The 22,148-nt window shown below is 39.0% G+C and overlaps 1 protein-coding gene and 1 long non-coding RNA gene across 5 annotated transcripts in view; both read left to right on the plus strand.

Annotated features, from left to right (window-relative positions):
• LOC122562520 (SWI/SNF-related matrix-associated actin-dependent regulator of chromatin subfamily E member 1-related-like) overlaps positions 1-9,322 on the plus strand; it is a 34,070-nt gene extending 24,748 nt beyond the window's left edge. For all 3 annotated transcript variants that reach the window (XM_043715398.1, XM_043715387.1, XM_043715408.1), the window contains exons 8-9: positions 2,692-2,827; positions 6,224-9,322. In XM_043715398.1, the coding sequence (XP_043571333.1) occupies positions 2,692-2,827; positions 6,224-6,236 (149 nt within the window). In that variant the 3' untranslated portion in view covers positions 6,237-9,322. The remainder of the gene's footprint in view (positions 1-2,691; positions 2,828-6,223) is intronic.
• Positions 9,323-13,448: 4,126 nt separating this feature from the next.
• Positions 13,449-22,148, plus strand: part of LOC122562535 — a 92,060-nt gene continuing 83,360 nt past the window's right edge. The window contains exon 1 of one of the 2 annotated variants that reach the window (XR_006315350.1): positions 13,449-13,476. This is a non-coding gene — a long non-coding RNA (uncharacterized LOC122562535). Of the gene's footprint in view, positions 13,477-15,403; positions 15,694-22,148 lie in introns of those variants that run through there. The other variant, XR_006315351.1, reaches the window with a different exon arrangement.

Genomic DNA, 22,148 nt, shown 5'->3' on the forward strand with positions numbered 1-22,148 from the left:
TGATAGAGGTTTTCAAAATCTTGAGCAGTCTAGGTAAAGTACACAGGGGGAAGCCGTTCCTGTTCATACAAGAAACAAAAGGAATGAAAGGGAATTGATTTAAATTATGTGCAAACAAAGTAAGGGTGACAGGAGAAAAATCTTTTCAAGCAGCAGCTAGTTAAAGTATGGAATGCCCTGTCTCGAAATGTGGTAGAAGTATGTTGAGTTGAGGCGTTTAAAAGGATGATTATTTGGATAGAAATGGTCTGCAGGGACATGGAAAATTTCAGGAGATTGGTACCAGGTACTAGAACTGATACAGGCATAGTGAGCCGAATGGCAGTCTCCTGGACTACAACAATTTTGTGACATTGTGATCAGACGCAACTGCAGACTGCAGGAAGTAACGTTGGAAATCCCAAAGATAAAGGGGAATAACTTCGTGGAAAAGGTCACAAAGGCAAGGAGTGCAGCAGCAGCTTGCTCCCTAATGTTTTTTGTTTCACTCACTTGGCTTCTGCCGTCGTTACAGCCTTGATCTAAACATAAACAAAATAACTGATCTCAGGAGATAGGCCTGAATAGCATGTGATCAAGTGCAATATCAAAGGGCCCTGGCAAAATTCAATTTAGTGGGAATTGCGGCAACTCTCCATAAATTAGAATTAAGCCTAGCAATCATCTCAGTCCCAGGACATCAAAGTTTCTTAGGGTAGTATCCCATGTCCATGTACCTTCAGGCCCTTTAAGCTCATTGAAATTCAATGGTAATGAAATTCATACAGCTCCTCAGATACCGAAGCAGTCAATATACATATGTAGCAGGACGTGGCCAAACTAGGGATTTGGGCTGATAAGTGACATCTAATATTGATGCCAGATAAATGTCAGCAATATTCTGAATAACAGGTTGTGACAGGATTGTACTCCCCAGTGATTTGCTCTTGGAAATATCTTTCAACATAGACATTACTATTTTGGCTACTGCAGTGGGAAGTTGTAAGTTGACACTGTGAAAAGATGCAACTTTCATAGATGGAAGTAGGAAATTACAGTAGATTATAGATTGACTAAGGTTCACTTGTCACATCTTTTGACCAAAATGAGATAATGAGGTCATCCACTTTGGAAGTGAGAAAGATAAAATGAACTTGTGATTAACTGCAAACAAATGAGGGCAAAGCAATTGGATATCCTTGTACACAAATTAAAAACTGACAGCAGAGCTATAAAAACATAATAGAAATGATCTTTATTGTAACGGATTTAGAAGCTTTAGTATTTTAGATCATTGTTCTAATCCTAAGCAATTGTCTCTGGAGATAGTGCAGACTGCATGGCTTAAAGTGTTATAATAAGAGGACATTCTTTATTAACCTGGTACATACTGTATTCTCAAGGTTAGAAGGATGATATAATTTAGGCCTTTCAAATTATTTGATCGATAGGTTCATTGTATCCAATTTCTTTTGGTGGTTGAATCTAGTCAAAGGGTATTTTAACTGTGTGAGATTGGAAATGCCCATAACTGACGTTTTGTAAAGATAGGTATCGTGCTTTGTCTGGGAATACTGCGGAATGGTATCTGAGATTGTCAAAGACAGGCAAATAAATATCTACATAAGGTAGTTGTCTGTTAAATTGTCCATCTTTGCTTGCCTTGCAAACCTTGACTCAGCATAAAAGGGAATTTAAAACCATTTCTGGTAACGGAACACATCTTCCAGTTGTAGAAAGGTTCAAAGATATCTCTTGATGTGCCTGGTTAAATAGCCTTGAATTCTTCGTGGGAAATAAATTAACCTATGTTTGAATGACATGTAAGATAGGTTCTCATTTGAAAATGTTTAGAGCTACTAAACATCAGAATAAAAAGGCCATGATGAAACAATGTTACTTGCCTGTCTCTTTTTGATTAATGTCTTTGCCAGGTTGGACAATTTTCTGCAAAACTTTAATTTTTACTGTACATGCCTTGATCAGCAGATAGCAATCAATACATAAAATTCATCAAAAATAATTGGTGAGTTTTCATTGCGAAATGATTTTCACGGCATGCATTATCTGTCAACCAGTTACCACACACTGTTATCCTAATCCTGCAAATTTGCAATATTCTACTGAATGCGACCAAAAACCTTAGTTTTTAATCTGACTGAAATTTCTTCTTTTAAGAGATATTAATTATTTAATATAAGCATGTTAATAATAAGAATTATTTTTATACTAGATATGCCACAAGAAGAGTCTGGGAAATAACAACGCAAAATGCAATGTATGTTTAAACCTGCGTTTAAACCTATCTCCAGTAGTGTCTGTGGGGAAAGAAACTGAATGTTTTAGATTAAAGATCTTTCATCAGGGCTGGGTAGAATAGCGATGAAATAGATTTTAAGTTGCAAGGGTGGTGAAAGAACAAGAAGAAATATCTTTTAACAGGGCAGAATGCATGTGAGATTAAATTATGAAACTGATGATGTTACAAGCCTAAAGAGATGCTACCAGATTGCTGAGTATTTTCAACATTTCAGTTTTTACATTGAGAAATACTATATGGTTCAAGGGAAATATACTTGTAGTTTTTAAGGTAAGTATAGTAGATAAAGATCTATGCGCCATTCTTCAGGAATCATTATTGACATTTGTTTATTGTTTTTCAGCTTCAGCAGTCCAACATGACTTGTTTTCGTGTCTTTCCTCAATCCTTAGGAAGTGGAGAAAGTGTGACATTAGACACAGTTGATTCCTTTATGACGAAACTTCACAGTATTATAGACGAAGACCCTCAACAGAATGAGAAGCTTGTGAGAAAGGTGCAAGAGATCGTTAGCAATTTAGGCAACAGGTAAATCTATCCAATTAATTAAGCTAGTTGCTGTTCAAATTTGTTTCAATTTCCATAGGATTGTCAGCCGTGCTGGAGTTGTTAATTATCTATATTTCTTTGTACAGAGCTCCTCTTGGGGTTGGTTCAAAAGCGTGTTGTTTGTATTTTTATGTAATGTTGATGTGATTCCAAACCTTTCAGTGAAATAATTTAGTAATTTTCTGATTTTTGTTTTTTTATTACTAAGTTCCTAGCTATATTTTGTTTTCATCAGACACAAATTAGCATATTGTAAAAGATACAAATTGTACTCCTTAATCAGTGAGTTTATAACTGCATCACTGCAACAGTGTGGCCTGAGGGAAAAATCAATTCTCATAACTTTGGTTGTGGACCTACTTTGCAAGACACTCTCTGAAAGCTTGATATTATTGTGTATGAGTATTAATCTGGGAAACCGTATGAATTTGAAATTGAATAAGGGCTGTGCTCTTAGAGGAAACTTAATGAAGCGTATCTAAAACAGTATTAGAGTTAGAAGTAAGTTGCTGCTTTAATTACTGTTTAAGGCACCCTCAAATTCCAATTACTGCGTGGAAATATTTTCTGAAAGAGTGAAGTTGCTGAAAGTATTATAACCATTGGTGCATTGTATGGAAACAGATATGCCTGATAGAACAATATTAGAAATGTTGTTCTAAGATTATAGCATTTGATAATGATCTTTTGTACAAAACTGTTACAACATGAAATAACTTATTGCGCATGTACATGAAGTGTATATTGGGACCTCATGACGGTTCTAATGCAGTAACATTGTGGGAATTCTCCAGGATGGTTGCACTTCCATGGGCAATTCCCCTGTTCCCTGGAACCTCCACAAAAGTCTCCAACTCTGATTTAGAGTCAGGCAATTAGACAATCCTGATGTACTTCAATACATATCCAGGAAAAAGTTAAAAATCTCACAACACCAGGTTATTGATATTATTGTGTTTATTTGGAAGTACTGCTTCTTCCACAGGTGGTTGTGGAACAGAATCCTAAAACACAAACTTTATAGCAACAGGTTTGCAGTGTCACGGAATGCAGTATTAAACAAATTTAGCTTAAGTCTTTCGTCTTTTAGAATGACCATTTAGAGAACAGCCAGGGAATTCCTAGAGGCATGGCATTCATCCACAAACTCCATCAACAAACACATCGACCTGGACCCAATATACCAACCACTACAGCGGACAGCTGAAACTGACAACCGGAAGCGGCAGGGACAGACCACTATAAACACCGGAGGAAACATCAAAGAAGCGCTTCGCAGGAGGCTCCCAAGCATTGATGATGTCGCCAAGCCAGGAGACGAAACGTTTGCAACAAAAACTTCCAGCTCGGCGAACAGAACCACAACAGAATGACCATGTTAGTTTCGGTTCCTTCGTATGTAAATCCCAGAATATTTTTAAAGTTACATTCCCAAGATAGCTTTTAACAGTGGGTGTCATCTCAGCTCAGATAATGCATTGAAGATGTGAAGTTAAAGTCTGTCTGTGTCCCAATGTTAGATCAGACTGATTCGATTTCCAGAGGGGGAATTACGGAATCTTACATGGATGCAAGACCTCAGGAAAAAATATACTAAATTCCACTGATCCAGACCGCTTATAGGGGAGAGGTTAGGAGATTAATTTTAAAAAAAAGTCCTGTACTCTGGCAATTATATCTCCCTGCTGTAGTGATTTGTAACAAGATCAGCCAGGTGAACCTCAGAGTGAGTTCCCTGATTGGGAATCTGGCCCAATCACTGAGCCTGGCTCAAGATATAAACAGGCGTGTCAGAGATTGTGCTCACTTTGAGAGCTGGCTCTGAGGAAGTTGATCAGTGATGAGGACTTTCTACATGTCGATAAAGGGTGACCTGGTGATGGGATACCAGCCTCCGTGGAGCTATTTCAACCTCAACCTTCTCGTTTCTTTCTTCCTTTAGCACCTTTAGACCCCATTATAACATGGTTTAAGAAGAAATATTGAAAGTGACTACAAACTCGTGAATGATAGTAAATGAGCTCTGATGCTGGTACAAATCTGACAGTTGCCCATTCTGATATGCAATGATGGCTAAAATGTCCCGGAATCCATATTCTCAGTGGGTGGCCAAGTCTGATAAGACCAATTGACTATTAAAGTTGACAGCTTGATATATTGCACTATTAGTTGTGCTATTTAATTTATTCTGTTTTAGGTTTAATCACTGGTCAGATACAAAATAAGTTCTGAATGTCTATTAAAGCTGGTAATGAGAAAGGCGAAATCTGATCTAAGGACAAATAGTCAAGAAGGGGCAAACATATAACGAGGCTTTATAGTGAGGCACTCTGAACAGGGATCTTTTGCAGTGAATAGCTTGTAGATTATATGCATTTCCTTTTTTAGACTGCCTGTGGCATGTTTATTCTGATGCTACATTGGGGATGGTTGGCCCATGTAGAAACAGTTTTGAGTAATAATTTATGTTATGATGGCTGTTTCCCACCATCACCCCTCCCTTGGATTATATTGACTATTTTAAATCATCTATTGAATTGTTATTTTGCAACCTGGAACATTTTAATTGTTTATTTCATGCAGCAAAGTAAAAACTCAATCAACGTATAATATTTCTATTATTGCGTGGCTAATGAGAAGATTTCGTCTCCTTCACAATAATTTCATGTTCAAACTGTATAGGGATCATTTTTTCCCCCACTTCACTGATATGCTTGGAACACTTTTTAAAATCTTACTCATCAGATTATGGCAGCTAGTGCCTTTAAAAGTTGGACATGGATTCTCTTCATTGATATCTCTTAGTTTCCTGGGCTGAGTTCAGCAGATTGAAAGTCTGGAATTCTGAAAGTCTGAACAGAATAATCAGATAAAACTAAATGGGTAGTTTGATATATGACCAACTTAAGAATAATAGGTTGCAATGCTGACTGGATTATTTAGGTCAATAAAATTTGAGGGAGGTGATTTGGTTCATGTAAATCATCCTACATCTGAAAATTCTCTGATTACCTTCTGATTTCCATATGTGCTTATTGAATATCCTCACTTTCGATGCAGAAAATTTTGCAGGTAATTATCTCCACTTGTGCTTTGAAATACTGAAATCTTTGCCTTTTTCTCAAGTGTTTAATTTGAAATGTTGTACCAGATAAATGCTGCTTATACCATTTTGTGACTTGCATTAGAGTTCCTTTAGGATAATGCCACATTTGGTAGAATAACTGCTGTATTTAAAACATCAAACATCAGTGTTTCTTTACCCTTTGCTGTATCTAGGAATTAAGAATATCTTGGTCTAAATTAGTTTAAGTTTTGATTAATTCCTAGGCATATGTTAACAAAACACCTGAAGCTTTATTTTCTTTCTTTTAGTGATGGGCCTTAAAACAACATGATTTTAATCAGAGAAGATGGTTCACAGATGTCCATGTTGGCTGCAATCCCAGCTCCTTATTTTCTTAGAATTTAATGAAGAGATTGCTGCAGCTCCATGAAGAAGGTGCAGTTATTCTTTTGTACTAGAGACTAATTATACAGATCTACAAGCTTACAAATCCTTCAAGATCAAAGCAAGGGGATTTGAATGGAATAACAGACTAAACACTAAATGTTTTAAGAAGAAATTGTATTGGAAGAAACGAGTCGGGATATTGGTTAATGATTTAGTGACTAGGCTACTGAAAGCAATGTATTGTTACATTTACAACTTCTTTGTCAACTGTGGCATCATGCAGGTTGTGACCTCCAAGTTGATTTTGTAGTTTTTACTAACTTTTATAATTAGAGTACCTTTTTGTTCTTGCACATTCTATAGGTTTAGAAACTGCATTATCTGTTATCATTTTGTTAGTTACATTTGTATTAACATTTTGTAGCTAAACCTGAAACTTTTATTGGGTAAGGAAAAGAGTGCCAGATTTACAAACAGCATTAGTTATATGAAAGGAGGGATGTAGCCAGTGCCATCTCCAGATTAACATAGTCATGTTTCTAACTAGTAAATATAAGCTAATGATCTTTTATTACTTGTAGACCACATTAGAAAAGATTCTGGTGAAGTGAAATCCATGATAAATTCACTTCTTTTTAAATTTAGAATTTATACTTGTTCATTTTCTTTCAAGTTACAACTCTAAACAGATTAAATTATTGTTGAGAATAAATTTTTCTTTAGTAAAATAGAGTTGATTGTTTTACAAACTTTCTGGATGTACAGTAGCAGTTGTTTGCATGCATGGGGTCTATTTAGGAAAAGTTATAGTCTGAATTATTTTGCAAAGTGATATACATTGATGTCCATAACACCATAAGGAATGATGGTGAACATAGAATCGTCTTCCAACTTTACCAAATTGTGACATATAGTTATCTTGAGAGCAATCCTTTCAAATATTCTATTGTAGTAAAATACCTATTTTCTAAAAGCCAGCAGCACAGTTCACTGATCAGTTTCTAGACAGCAAGGTCCTTCAAATAACACTTTTACTATGTACTATATGAAGCACTAATTAGATTTTCTTTGAATGAATGACTGTGACAGGGTAGTAACATTCCTTAAAATGTGTTACACCTTTGAGATGGTTCTCAAGTAAAGGGAGACCAAAATGCAAATCAGCTCACTGAGACAATCTCCTAGTTGCATCTGCCAATCGCTTCTCTTCTTTGGTTGAAGAAGCTGAATTTTTTGTAAAATTGCACCTGTTCCAGCCTTTGCTTTGTACCTTTCCCCATTTTTTTTTCTCTCTCGCTCTCACACTCGCTCTCGCTTGTCTATCCTCATGCCCGTTGGGCCACCTCTTGTTTACAAGATCTACCTCTGTTTAAATTCCCACCCGTCAGGTTTTAATACTATCAAAATTGTTCTTACGCAAATTATGCATAACCTTCTGAGTGACTGAGAGAAGTAAACTATTCACTTTTGACCATCTGCAGCTTTTCGCACATTAGCCACACCATCCTCAAGGAGCTGCTCTTTATTATTGAGCTGGGTGGGAATCGATTCCCTGGTTTCAGACTTGGTTAATAAGCAGGAGCCTGAGAATCACCTGCATTATCATTGTTTCATCTCACTCAGACCATTATGTTTGAAAACAAGACTGCATTCTCCGTGATAACACCCATTTCTACTTCCCTTGACCTCTCCTTCCACTATTTGTTCATTGAGTTCTGGATGTCTGACAAGTGGTTTGACAATGGGTAGAAATGCCATTGTTTTTACTCCCCTTCACAAACTCCCATTTCCTTTATTGAAACTCAACCGGGATATCACAAACTTGATCCCGGGGGTGAGCTTCCAATTGTACATCCATGCCATCATGTAGACCACCTTTTCCATCTCCATAGCATTGCATGACTCAAGCCCTGTCTTCGTTCAGCTGTTGCAGAAATGCTGTTGCTTGCTCTTATTACCTATAGCTAAGATTGACTATTTTAATACACTGTTGGCAGACTGCCCAAGTTCAATTACTAGTAAACTTGAGGCCATCAAAAACTCGCTTGATCTTGTCCTTGTGCAAGGTCCTTTTTCACCTAATCTATATTGGTTTTCATTTACACAATGCCTTGATTTTAAAATTTTCATTTTTGGGACTGAAGCACTCTGTGATTTTTGCCTCTACCTATCATGTAGCCTTTTGCAGCCTACAAACCTCTGATTTACTTGTTCTCCTCAATTGTGATCTGTTAACTACTGCACAACTGGCAACTGTGCCTTCAGCTGCCTGGGCCCCAGGCTTTGGAATTCCCTCTGTAAATGTCACTTTTTTTTTGATATACACTACTTAAAACCTACCTCTTTGACCAGATTTTGGTCATCTTCCCTAATGTCTCCATATGTGGATTGATGTCAAAATATTATATTCCTGTGAAGTGCCTTGAGATAGTTTACTCAGATTTTGTTAATTACTGTCAGGTTGCTGAAATGTGCATAACTTAAACAACTGGGTTCAGGGAATTTTCTGAGCCCAGCTGAGACATCGCTAGGATGGTTACTTTGAGTTGTGTGTTTAATAACTGTGAAATTAACCAGTGCTGTTGTGAATGTCTCACAGAATCATGATAGGGAGTTTTATAGCCACTTGTTCAGACATGCTGAAGTACAATTCCTTGGTTGAATAACTATCTGAATTTTGACTAAGTGCACATTCTCTCTGTTACAATTATAACCGGGTTATTCAAATGTGAGACTCCCATCCAAGCTTAATTCTGTTTTTCTCTCCTGACATATATGCATGTATACATTCTAGCAAATGTCGATGGATAGTTTCTGAAAGCAGAACTCTGAATTGTTTATTGGCCATCCACTCTCCAGCTCAAGGACACAAGCCAGTTTTAATTAGCCTGCTTTCTTCATGAGAATCGGCAAACTCTGCAAAGGCAAGACATCAGTTGTGTCAGTCGGGCGGCACGGTAGCTCAGTGGTTTGCACTGCTACCTCACAGCGCCAGGGACACTGGTTCGATTCCAGCCTCTGGCAACTGTCTGATTAGAGTTTGCACATTGTCCCCATGTCTGTGTGGGTTTCTTCCCATAATCCAAAGATGTGAAGGTTAGGTGAATTGGCCGTGCTAAATTGCCCATAGTGTTCAGGGGTGTGTAGGTAAATGTACAGTAATGGGATAGGGGAATGGGTCTGGGTGGGTTGCTCTTTGGAGGGTTGGTGTGGACTTGTTGGGCCGCAGGGCCTGTATCCATACTGTAGGGATCCTATAGTATTAAATGAAAGGGTCACCGGACCCAAAACTTTAACTCTGATTTCTCTGCACAGATGCTGCCAGACCTGCTGAGCTTTTTCAGCAACTTCTGTTTTTGTATCAGCTGTATTAACTTGCTGTTATAGCTGTGAAAAGAAATAGGAGCCTATGGGAGAGGGAGACAAACTAGATTGCCTGTTGGCAGTCTGATTCTATGAGGCTTCTCCTCATTGTCCAGAGAGCAGAGATCAGGGGGCAATCCAAACATTTTCACCTCACTCGAGGAATGGCCTTTGGATATTGGGAACTACAGATTTCATTTTAGGGGTGAAATATTGTCTCATAAGGGAATGTTCTTAAATGATGTGTTAATATTTTAATGAAAATTACTATTCTTTCTGGAAAACCAGCATTGTAGTCAGGCACTTATGAAGTTGTATCACAGATCCTCTTTCATTAGTCTTTTTCCAAGTGACTGCAAGGTGAACAGTTCATTAAACAAATGAATCAGAATTTTTTTAAAATTCATAAAGCAGAGTAACTTTTACTGTTGGAGGTGGACCCTTGAATTTGTTTTAAAATGACACATGAAGAGGCACAAGAGACATCACTCTTGTATTAATGGGGAGAATTAAAACTTAAGTTAATTTGATTAAGACTACTTATATGATAAAATATATAGGAAAAGTCCAAAATATTCTACTTAGCATCCTGTGTTCTTGTGCAATGTATGAGTGAGGGTGCTGATATTTAATTTTTGTTGAGCAGTATGTTGTTTTGTGTTTTAATATTCTAGAGAATATATGCAGTTTGGATTCATTTATTTTGCCTGTTGCAAGGTTTTGCCATTTCAGTTATCTATGGTGATATAAGGTGTTTAAAACAAAGTCAGATAAATTCCAGCAGTGTGTCAGCCCATTGTGTCTCTTGCTGCTTGCTATGTTGCTTTATTTTTCCTGTACCCCTTTAATTTGCTTCAGTCTTAAATTACAATCCTAAGTCTCCTGTGAGTGGTGATTCCTGTCTCAGCAGTCACGCTTTCTGAAACATCAATTACTTGTATTAATGATTCTACATGCAGCAAAAGTTATACTTTACTATTAATTGTCTCAAAACCTTAATTTTGAAAACGTATAATGGATCCCTCCACTTGTGTTTGTTGGAGGGGTGAGTGGGGATGTCACAGTTTTCAGTCATAACTAATATCATTCATAAAGAAATCGTGTATATTTTTCCTACCCTTTGTATAATATCCTTCCATTAATGAGAAGTATACAACTCTGTGCCAGATGATCTATTTGACACTAATATCATTTGCAAGCTTCTACATTTAAATTCTCCATGCCTTACTTCAAGCTGACAATCTCATTAATCTGTTTAATGTTTTCATTTCTACTAACAATCTATGAATCATTCTGTGGGGTGTCATGTGATACATTTTCCTCTTTACTGCTTTGGTATAAAGCAGTCCAACTGTTTGGCACTAGGGCCACGTTTCAATTTTGGTCTCGCTAGGGCCGGTGAGCATGTTTCAGAAACATGAGGCTTGCATCAATTGTAAGCATCAATTTCAGGAAAAAAGAATTACAAGCAATAAAGTGTCAAACCATGGAGCTAACTAAAGTTTGTTTTTCTTTGCCTTTTTGTTTGAGAAGCAGATGAAAGGCTGAAAAATCTGGATTTCAATTGCTGATGGCCAGGAAGGGGATCAGGACCTGGGCTGATTGTAACTAATACTGACCTTGGTTTGTGGTTGGCAGGGCACATTTCCAAGTCAGCCTTTGCAGAATTCATTTGAAAATGGAGATCAGAAGCAGGTTGCTTTTCTGTCCCAGGGTTTTCCTCCTTTCACACAACCCCACCCATTCACACATGCTCATTCTCTCACACACTTAATCCCCTAGCATAGTCGTCATAGTAATTAAGTAGTAGTCCAAATCGAAGGTAAATGTTCTGGAAACTTGGATTCAAATGCCTCCACGGCAGATGGCAAAGGTAATTCTGAGGTTAAAGCTGGTCATGTGGCATTTGTGTAACTATTGTTGTAAAAACCCAGTGGGTTCACTAATGTCCTTCAGCAAAAGAGATCGGTGTTCCTATCTGGTCTGACGTGCATGCGAGTCCACTTTAATGTAATTGACTCTTAACTTGCCTCTGAAGTGACCTAGACAGTCACTCAGTTCAAGGATAACTAGAAATTGGCAACAAACTCTAGCCATACTAGCAATGCCCATTTCTCATACAAGAATAAAGAAACCACCCACTCTTGACTCCCCCACAACCATTGATCCATCCACTTGTTACCATTCACTCAGTCACCCATTTGTGCACACTCACCAGTGGTGCCACAATGTTGCCTATATGACATTTTTACCCATTGTAATTGAAACAATAAATGCTTCCTTTTGTAGGTTTTTGATCCACCCCATATGGTTTTTCACTCTGCCCAGGTAAAAGCTCCTGCTGAATTGCTGGAAAGAAACACAGCTGCTGCTTAGACACCTTCCCTTTCTATTATTTCCCAAATGTATTGCTTCACATTTTTTTTGCATTTTGACTACAATTGCCATGTGTCTACCCAATTTGCCTTTGCGGTGTCTTGATTCTCGATGTGACAGTTTATCTTGTCCCTAATTTGACATGATGACAAATCTCTGTCATTCTTGTGCCTATTTCCAGATCCTTTAGATGTGTGCAGCTTCAGATCTTTGCTTAAAAGAGGGATAGTTTGAACATAGTGGTGAAATCCTCTAAATGTATCTAGATTACATAATGGAAACAGAGTGCAAAGAGACTGATTTTATTACATTACTTTTCAACAGGTTAAACACTGCTGTATATGCTGTAGTGCATACATGACGAGTAAAAGATATGGCTACATAGCAAGTGATTTTTGATTGTGACAGCAGTGTAATCTTTGGGATCAGTTGTATGATTACAAAGATTCTTTTTTTATTAAGTGAGAACACCATTCAGTCTTGTGATTGATGTACTGTTCAAGGAATGTAGTGTGTTTCATTAATTCCAGTTAAGTGAATTTCTTTTGCTTCATCAAGTTTACTGGTGTTTTTATTAACAGGCTGTTTTATCAGCTATATTTGTTGAATAATTTTCTAATGTAGTTCTGTGTGTTGGTAAAAATTGTAGCAGTTGGTTGTACAACATGCAATAAACATCTGACATAGAGCTGTTTGTTTCATTATGTCAGGATTGATGATTGGAATGAATTTCACTCCAGTCCAATTATGCATTTAGAAAAAAATGCACCTCAAGCAACAATAATTATCATTTCTGATTAGAAGTTGGTGGGAGGATTTAGGCAAAATTTCAAATGGAACTAAGAATGCATCTTCCTTAACTTGACAAATGCACCAGACAGCCTAAATTATGTTTTCTTCAAATTTTGATGTGTCTAATCTTCTGATTGTAATATGCATTCCAGGTGGGGGTAGAGTTGAGGGAGAAGGTCATCACAATCTTATTGAATAACATAGGAGGCTTTAAAGGATGTATGACCATTGCCTACTCTATATTTTGTTTTCTTATGCCAAATTGAATTAGTAGGTGAGTCGTCATGAGTTCGGGTTCCACTGCAGACACTTAAGCACATAATCCAGATTAAAGTTTCAGCACAGCATTAAGCTGAAGTGGACATCTAGGCAATTGTGATAAGAAATTGACAAGTGTCTGAAAGTATCAGAGGAAGAAGGCCTTTTCATCCGTGTAAACAAAACTTCAAATCATTAATTTGGCCCATAATTCAAGATTGCAAATGTCCGAGTTGAAGTGTTACTCCTGAAGAGATCGTCTTCAGGATTGTGAGGCAGCGTCTCAAAAGCTAAAGCTTCCAAATAAACCTGTTGGACTATAACTTGGTGTTATGTGATTTTCAACTTTGTCCAACACTGGCACCTCCAAATCATCAGGATTGGGGTAAGGAGTTTGTCATTTATTTAAATAGTCCAGAGAGAGCAATGTGAAAACAGCTAGTGATGGGTTTCATACAGGAGTCTGTTCTGGAGACATCAAACTCAAATGTTGAAGTGGATGATTGGATTGCTTTAGCGGTATGGTTTATATTTAAGGAAGTCATTACCAAAGTGAAGGAAAGTGACTAATGCATGTCTGCCTGGATGTTTTTCCATCTCCTATAAAGCATCAATCCAGGAAACATTTATAATGTTCATGAAATTGAATTTTTTTTTCATCACAATAAACTCCGGCCACAGCTGTTGCATAGTGACGAGAGATACTTGAAATGAATGGTGCAGATCAATAGAAGAGTGCTGTGTGTACACTGAAAAGTGTAGCTACTTATTAACAGTGCCCTTGCTTGCACATTTGAAAGTCAAGACTCCAAAGTAGTCAGTGTGCATTTTTTACACCCAATTCAACCACTTAGAGTCATAGAGATGTACAGCATGGAAACAGACCCTTCGGTCCAACCCGTCCACGCCGACCAGATATCCCAACCCAATCTAGTCCCACCTGCCAGCACCTGGCCCATATCCCTCCAAACCCTTCCTATTGTTATGGACCGGGTGTGTTCAGTTTCTTAACCACTTCCCATGCCATGATCTTTTTTAAAAGAAAAAGATCTGTATTTATATAGCATATGTCACAACCTTAATCCCAAAGGGTTTTAAAGCTAGTGGGATACATTTGAAATGTGATCACTGTTATAATGTAGGCAATGTTGTAGCCAATTTGCACACAGGGAAGTTCCACAAACAACAAAGTGGTAATACCCAGATAATCTGTTTTATAATACTGAATGAGGGATGATTATTGGTCAGATCATTCATTTGCTGTCCTTCAAAATGGTACTGTGGAATCTTGTAAGGAACGTGAGAAAGAATATGGGGGATGGGGAAATGGTTTAATGTCTCATTGAAAGTTCAATATCTTTGGCAGGGCTGCAGTGGAGTGGCTAAGTTACTACTGAGGGAAATGACTGAGTGCATAACATCTATATATAAAGCAGTCAAGACTAATTTCTACACACCGATTGGGAGCAATTATCAAAAACTTGCTTTGTGAAATTCTTTCCATATCCTGGACAGCTAAAATGTTGGAGAGGGGGAAATACAGCTTTGTGAAACACTTGGGTTTTCAGGAAGTAGTATGACAGGAAATTGTATGAGAAGAAATTTAGGTCTGGGTTACTGTTATAGAAATAAGTTTTAAGCATTATTTCCAGAGTGTAGAGAAATGTTCTGGTGGTCTGGACAGTCCCAAACGAGAAGGTTTTAATCATTACCTGAAACTGTGGGATCTTTTAAACTCTATATATTAGCAGACCAGAAATAGCATGAAGCAATTCTGAATTTGTGTGACCCAAATAAGCATAAGCCACTGGCTAAAGCAGCAACAGTCTTACATTTGAAAGGAAAAAGGTGCTCCGATCGATCTATTAGTCTAGGAACTTTCAGCGATGGCACATAACCAACTTATGGATAGAGTAAAGATATTAATGGACTAAGTGAATGGGGGGGGAGGGGGGAGAAAGCTGTGATGGATGGAGTTAATTGTAAGAAAGTGTGAGATTATCTATTTTCAACTGAAAAAAATATTTCAGGATATAAAAAGGAAAACTTATTTCCAGTTGATGTGAAATTAAATATACAGGTAGTTCTCCTGTAACGGTGTAGTTGCATTCCAACACGATCTCGCTTAATAGAAAATCACTTAATAGAAGTAATGGCGCCTATGGGAAAACTGGGGTAGGGGCAGACCAACAAAATATATCACTCATGATTGCTCAGACATCACTCCAGCTTAACACAAAGTAGAGCACAGCCTGAATGAAGGTTGAAATCATATTTATTAATGAAACAAAAGTAAATTTAACACAGTACGTTTAAAAAATGTAAGGAAGCTGCTCTCTGTACAGTACCCCTCACAGCTGCTCTGTCGGCAGTTGACATCAGTGCGTGTGCAGACTGGTGCTGACACGGACATGGAACGGTGTGGAGACATTGCACGCGCACAACAGAACGACGACTGGCACTGACATCGCGCATGCGTGGAACTACACAGTCACCGGTACATGCGCCGAATGGCATGGAGGTTTCACCGCAGACGTAAGCACGTGTACAGAACGAAGCGCGTGAGCCAATCGCTGCTGGAATGGCGCTATTGTGAGCAGAGGTATGGATTCTTGAAAATACCATTCCCTAATTCTTCAGCAACGTTATTGCCAAATGCTGAAATGTGCGTTATCCTAAAACTACCTGTAGTGGATGTCCAAAGAGACTTGGAGTTCAGGTGCATAGATCTTTTGAAATATCAGGAACAGGTGCAGAAAATAATCAAAAAAGCTAATGGAATGCTGATCTTTTTATCTAGAGGACTGGATTATAAGGATGCAGAAGTTATGCTGGAGTAATACATAAACCCTCATTAGACCCTTGGAGTACTTTGAGCATATCTGGACATCACACTTTTGGAAGAATATATTGTTCTTGCAGGGAGTAAACCATAGGTTTCCATGAATGATATCTAGACTTCAGGCACTAAATTATAAGCAGAAGTTATACAAATTAGGCTTGTTTTCTCAACAATAAGAGAAAAAAGTGTGGGATATAGGTGAATTAATGTTATTTCTGCAATTATAAGTTCTGATACAGAGTAAATGAATTCACATTAGTTTGGGTTTGTTTTGGCCGAGAGCTGAATTAGCAAGAATGAGGAAATATGTAATCTGTTAAAAATAATATGTCAGCATGAGACGTGATTACAAAACAATGGTAGAAATACAGGCACTAGATAAAATGCCGAGCCGCCGAAGCGAAACCCACCCATACCCCTACATTTACCCCTTACCTAACACTACGGGCAATTTAGCATGGCCAATTCACCTGACCCTGCACATCTTTGGACTGTGGGAGGAAACCGGAGCACCCGGAGGAAACCCACGCAGACACAGGGAGAACGTGCAAACTCCACACAGTCAGTCGCCTGAGGCGGGAATTGAACCTGGGTCTCTGGCGCTGTGAGGCAGCAGTGCTAACCACTGTGCCACCGTGCCGCCCACCATTTGTCACGGACAAGGCCGGATAAACAGAAGTAGTGGGATCAGTCTTAAGGAAATGAGTGACGTAAGCGGAGGAGGGGGCAAACAATGAAATAAGAAAAAAAATGGAGATTCAAATTGTATAAATTTCGAGAGTTTGTTGGATTTGATGTGTATTTGTCATTGCCTTACCTGGCATTAGACATTGCACCCACTTGCAAGTGTACAAATAAACGACACTACTGTTTCAGATTTTTGTCTCGGACTGAAATTATTTAAGTGAGTGAGCTTTGATTCTCACAAAAGAAAATAGGGAAACCGAGGGTAATCTATTTCTACTGGGTTGTGGATTCTAGAACTAGAGTGCACAGAGGAGAAATGTGAGGAAGCTCTGTTTTTACATAAATGCAGGGTGAGTTGTTAATTTTAAATGTGAGATAGATACACTTTTGTTAAGCAAAGGTATTATGGGATATGGGCCAGAGGCAGGTTTCAAAAGTTAGCCAACAGATCAGCCATAATCTTATTGAATGGTGGAACAGGCTCGGAGGGGCTGAATGGCCTACTCCTGTTTCTATGTATTGCATTTTGAACAGTGACAGCAGGGACTTGTCTGAGGAGCAACAGTTTTTTTTTCTCTCTCGTGCCCTCTTGCTCACACTTTCATAAGAGAAGTTTAAGAAAGAATGTGAGAATAAAATGAAGGCCATTTCACCACTTACAGGATTCCTGAAGAAGGTTTCAATTTCAACTCTGTTTCTCGAAAAAAAAATCAACTAACCTGATTTGGGAAGATGAGTTCCAGCAGTAATGAGGGATTGGGTCATGTCTGGTGGAGGGTGAAGTGGTGAACAATATGGTGTTGGGTCCAGCCCATTGTGGGAGGGGTGTGGTGAGGGGTTCAGTTTGGTCTAGCAGTTTTGAGGTATGGTGGCAGGTGAGTTTGATTGGGAAAGGGTCAATTATGTAGTGAGTCTGTTCCAGAGGTGAATGGGCGGAGTTTGGCAGAGGTTTTGGGATACCTTAGCAGTGGTCACTGTCGGGTGGTTGGGGGGGCATATCTGAATTTTTGGGGTTACAAATGCTTGGAAGGCGAGGTAGGATGTGTGTGATGAGGTAGGGGTAAGTTAAGTATGGGATTTCGAATATTCAGGCGTTGCACCATGATTTTAAAAGTCTAACTTCTCCTGAGTAATTATTTCCCTTGATTTTATCATTGATTTAAATGGAGACTTTTTGGAAGATTCCAGGCCTAGAGGAGTTGCCCTGCAGAATCTTCAATTTCCCAGGAAATTCCTTTTGGAGTCTGCTTTCGGTGGGGATTCCGCAGGGTTGCTATCTCCCCTGTCTCCCCAGTGGAAAATCTGGATGAACACTATTTGTTGGTCCTGACTGTATTTGTTGTGGTGAAGTTCAACTGTTTGTGTGCGTCACATATTCTATTCACTGGAACATGTGGGTATATCAAAAGCAGGGAAAATAATATGACATTCTGATGAATGTCTGTCTTGTATTGCAGAAATAAATTGATACTCGGGGAAGTAGCTCTTATAGCAGCAAGACTGTACTGTCTTATCTGCTTGCACATTGTCATGGTAGGCAGTTAGGAGTTCTTCAGCTTATTCACATGTCTGTAAAATTGATACCATATTTGATTTTCTCCACTTGAAACTGCTTCTGAAAAAAAGATACAGCAAATACCAATTTTAGGCTACCTACTCCAAACATTTACTCCAAATAGACTTTTGCTTCTCTACTGGAACAAACTGTATTCATGTTGGAGAAATAAAAGTATAATGCTTGTGTTGACCAGAGATGGAGCCTGTGTATTTTAACTGGATTTATCAGCAGACAAATACATTTAATCAGACAGTAGCTTGGGGGAGGATCTGTCATCTTCCTGCCTCTACCCAATTTAAGTCTGGTGAAAAGACTTGTGGATGTCCTTCCCATTCCAACATCGTTTGAGGCCCATTTAAGGATCTAAGCCCACCACTGCTGATTTGAATACCAGAAGCAACTGGATGAGGGGTAGGAGGTTGACTCGAGGGGAAGCCAGAAAGCTCAAGGGGGTAGTCCTTGTTTAAAGGCAATTGGTATCTGACCAAGGGTCTTGGCATTCAGAAGGAGTGGCCTACTGAGAGTTTTCCCGCTCCTACTGCACTTAGCCTGCCTCTGCTGAAATCCACATTCTGCCCAACCTCGCACATCTGTAACCCTTTTGGCCTGTGGCAGAGGCATTGGCAGCAGCCTTTGCCCCATCTCCCCCACCTAGTGCTGTTTATTTCTGTTCAGCTGGTAGCTCAATAAATTATTATAGCTACATCACATGAGCAATCAGCTTATCATGTGTTTATGGGAGTCAGCGTCTGATTGTTGTTCCACCCTAACTGTAAAACATATCTAATTATCTCACAGCACTGTTTGAATCTGCTGACACTAAATTGCAATGATTTCATCATTAAAGCTCTGGAGCAAAAGAATTGCTAAGTAAGCATGCACACAGAATAGCAATATACCATTCAGAAACAAATATTCAGCTGTGAGTTATTATCTTTATGAATGTAAAGCAAAGATGTAGAAAATATTTTTTTTATTTTTTAAATATATATCTATTTTCTATCTGGCAGTAGCATGTTCATGGTGGAAGTACTGGGGAGATTCATCCTTCATTTTATTTAGTTGATCCATGCTGCTAAATATGCTGCTTAAATACCGAAGTAAAAATAACCATGTTAATCCCATTCTCAGGAGTGGAAATTATAGGAACAAAATTGAAACAGCAAATGGCTCGATTAATGCTTTGGCCAAGACTTGATTTTGAAGAGTGAAATTTCAGGTCTTAGTTGTTTGAAGGAAAATATTGATTTCTTTAGAAACCAGAGCTGAAAATTAAATCACAGAGCCTGTTCCTGGGCTGTAAATTTTCTCTGTTCTTTGTTCTTTATTCCCAGTAGTGCTGTGTACTGAGAACCTCTCGAAAAACTGGGCAGCTCTCCTCTGGTTAGCATTGTATGTAGTACAGGAGACCAGAATTGGTACAGTGCAAAAGGAGGCCACTCAGTCCATTGTGCCTGCCCCAGTTCTATTACCTCATATTAATCCTACATTTTCCCCCATATTCCTGTGCTGTTTCTATCCAAATAATTATCCAGTACCACCTCGGATGTTTCAATTGAACCTGCCTCCGTGGAGGAAAGGAAGATGCTTGCATATTTAGAGACCTCAGGACGTTATTGGCTAAAAGAGTAAGTCAGAGACTAGGGTTTCTGTGACCAGTAACTCACTTGATTCGTTAAAGTCTTTTCACCATCTGCACCACAAAAGTCTGGACTACCCTTCACTTTTCTGCTTGATTCCACAACATTTGCAAAACACCCATTCAGGACACATCTCACTTGATTGGCATCTCATCCCAGCATAGGACTCCTGCCTAACGAACACTACATATTGCACCATCATAACCTCACAGCTTTCATATTCAATGCCTTGACTAATAAAGGCATAGATCCTATATGCCTCCATAACCACCTTGTCTACCTGGCCTGTTGCCTTCAAGGAGCTGTGTATATGTACGCCAAAGTCCCTGTGATCCTCTGTGTCTTCTTAGGGTCCTACCATTCATCGTGTGCTCCCTTCCCTTGTTCGGTCCTCTCAAAATGCATCACCTTGCACTTTTTGGCATTAAATTCCATTTGTTGATCTGCCCATCTGTGACAAACCATTGATGTTGCCTTGTAGTCTAAAGGCTTTCCCGATGACAAAACTACAAAGGCAAGTGATGAGGAAGACACACTGTGTCCACAGAGTAATAGATTAAGCGAGTGGGCAAAAATGTGGCATGCAATATAGGGTGAGGATATGCACTTTAGCAGAAAGACTAGAAGACTTAAACATTCTTTTGAATGGAGAAAGAGTGCAGAAAATTATGGAACAGAAGGATTTGGAGCCCTTGTTCATGGATGTTGATTCGCTTCATTGTCAGAGTGCAATATTCATCCCTCATCCCTTAAGGGGATGGGACACCTGAAGAGAAGTCGAGGCTCCTCTCACCTAACTTGTACAGTGGAGGTCCTCACCCGTATCCAGCAGATACTATTATTCCACTGGACCTATCTCTGCCCAATGTGATGTGTGGTATGCCAAATAGATCACTGCCAGGACTTAAACCCTTTCCAACTTATGAAAATGACTTGACTGAAGAGACCAAAGCTATGGGTTATGTTTATTAATGATGCATAGATAGGTTAGTTGTGAAGAGGACATAAGGAAGCTGCATAGGGATATAGATGTGTAATATGGATAAATGTGAAATTATTTATTTTGACAAGTTTGAAAAAGAAGGTAAATGGTGAGAGATTGCAGAGCTTTGACATATGAATACGTGAATTGCAAAAATGATAATATGCAAGTACAGGAAGTATTTAGGGAATCTAATAGAATATTATCATTTATTGTGAGGGAAATTGAATATAAATGTTGGAGAGGTTGTGCTTCAGTTATATAGGGCTCTGGTGAAATCACCTTGGGAGTGCTGTGTAGAATATTGATCTCCTTATTTAAGGATTGGAAGCATTCATGGAACGTTTACTCAGCCAATATCAGGAATAGATAGGTTATCAAAGGTGGAAAGGCTGGATAGACTAGAATGTATCTGCTGGAGTTTAGAAACGTAAGTGGCAAGTTGATTGAAACATAAGATCCTGGATGGACGTTGAAAAGATATTTCCTCTTGTGGGAGAATTTGGAACTTGACTTGCTATTTAAAACTGAGGGATTGGGAGAAAGTGAGGACTGCAGATGTTGGAGATCAGATTCAAGAGTGTAGTGCTGGAAAAGCACGACATGTCAGGCAGCATCTGAGGAGTCAGAGAATCAATGTTTTGGGCATAAACCTCCTGATGAAGGACTTATGTCCGAAACATCGATTCTCCTGCTCCTCGGATGCTGCCTGACCTGCTGTGCTTTTCCAGCACTACACTTTCAAAACTGAGGGATTGCCAAGTAAGTCAGAGATGAAGACATTTTCTTCCATAGCATTGTGTTTTTACTCCTACAAAATTATCAGGGAGTTCCAGAGTCCTTGAAAATTTTTAAGACAGACGTAGATAAGTTATTGATGAGTAAGAGTTTGCAAACTTGTCAGTGATATACAGATAAGCCATGATCTTATTGAATGGCAGCTCAGGCGTAAGGGGTTGCATCACCTAATGTACTCAGTGTACTTCCAGCTCTGTGCTTGTTTGCTGCATCTCACACAACCTAGCTCAGTGCTGGTGAGGATTTGGAATAGGGGAAGATAGACCAGACACTCAACTCCTCAGATGAATACTGAAAATGTGTTGCTGGAAAAGCGCAGCAGGTCAGGCAGCATCCAGGGAACAGGAGAATCGACGTTTCGGGCATAAGCCCTTCTTCAGGAATGAGGAAAGTTTGCCCAGCAGGCTAAGATAAAAGGTAGGGAGGAGGGACTTGGGGAAGGGGCGTCGGAAATGTGATAGGTGGAAAGAGGTCAAGGTGAGGGTGATAGGTCAGACTGGGGTGGGGGCGGAGAGGTCAGGAAGAAGAGTGCAGGTTAGGAAGGCGGTGC

The sequence above is a fragment of the Chiloscyllium plagiosum genome, chromosome 2 (genome assembly GCF_004010195.1).
Source record: "Chiloscyllium plagiosum isolate BGI_BamShark_2017 chromosome 2, ASM401019v2, whole genome shotgun sequence".
Classification (NCBI taxonomy): Eukaryota; Metazoa; Chordata; class Chondrichthyes; order Orectolobiformes; family Hemiscylliidae; genus Chiloscyllium; species Chiloscyllium plagiosum.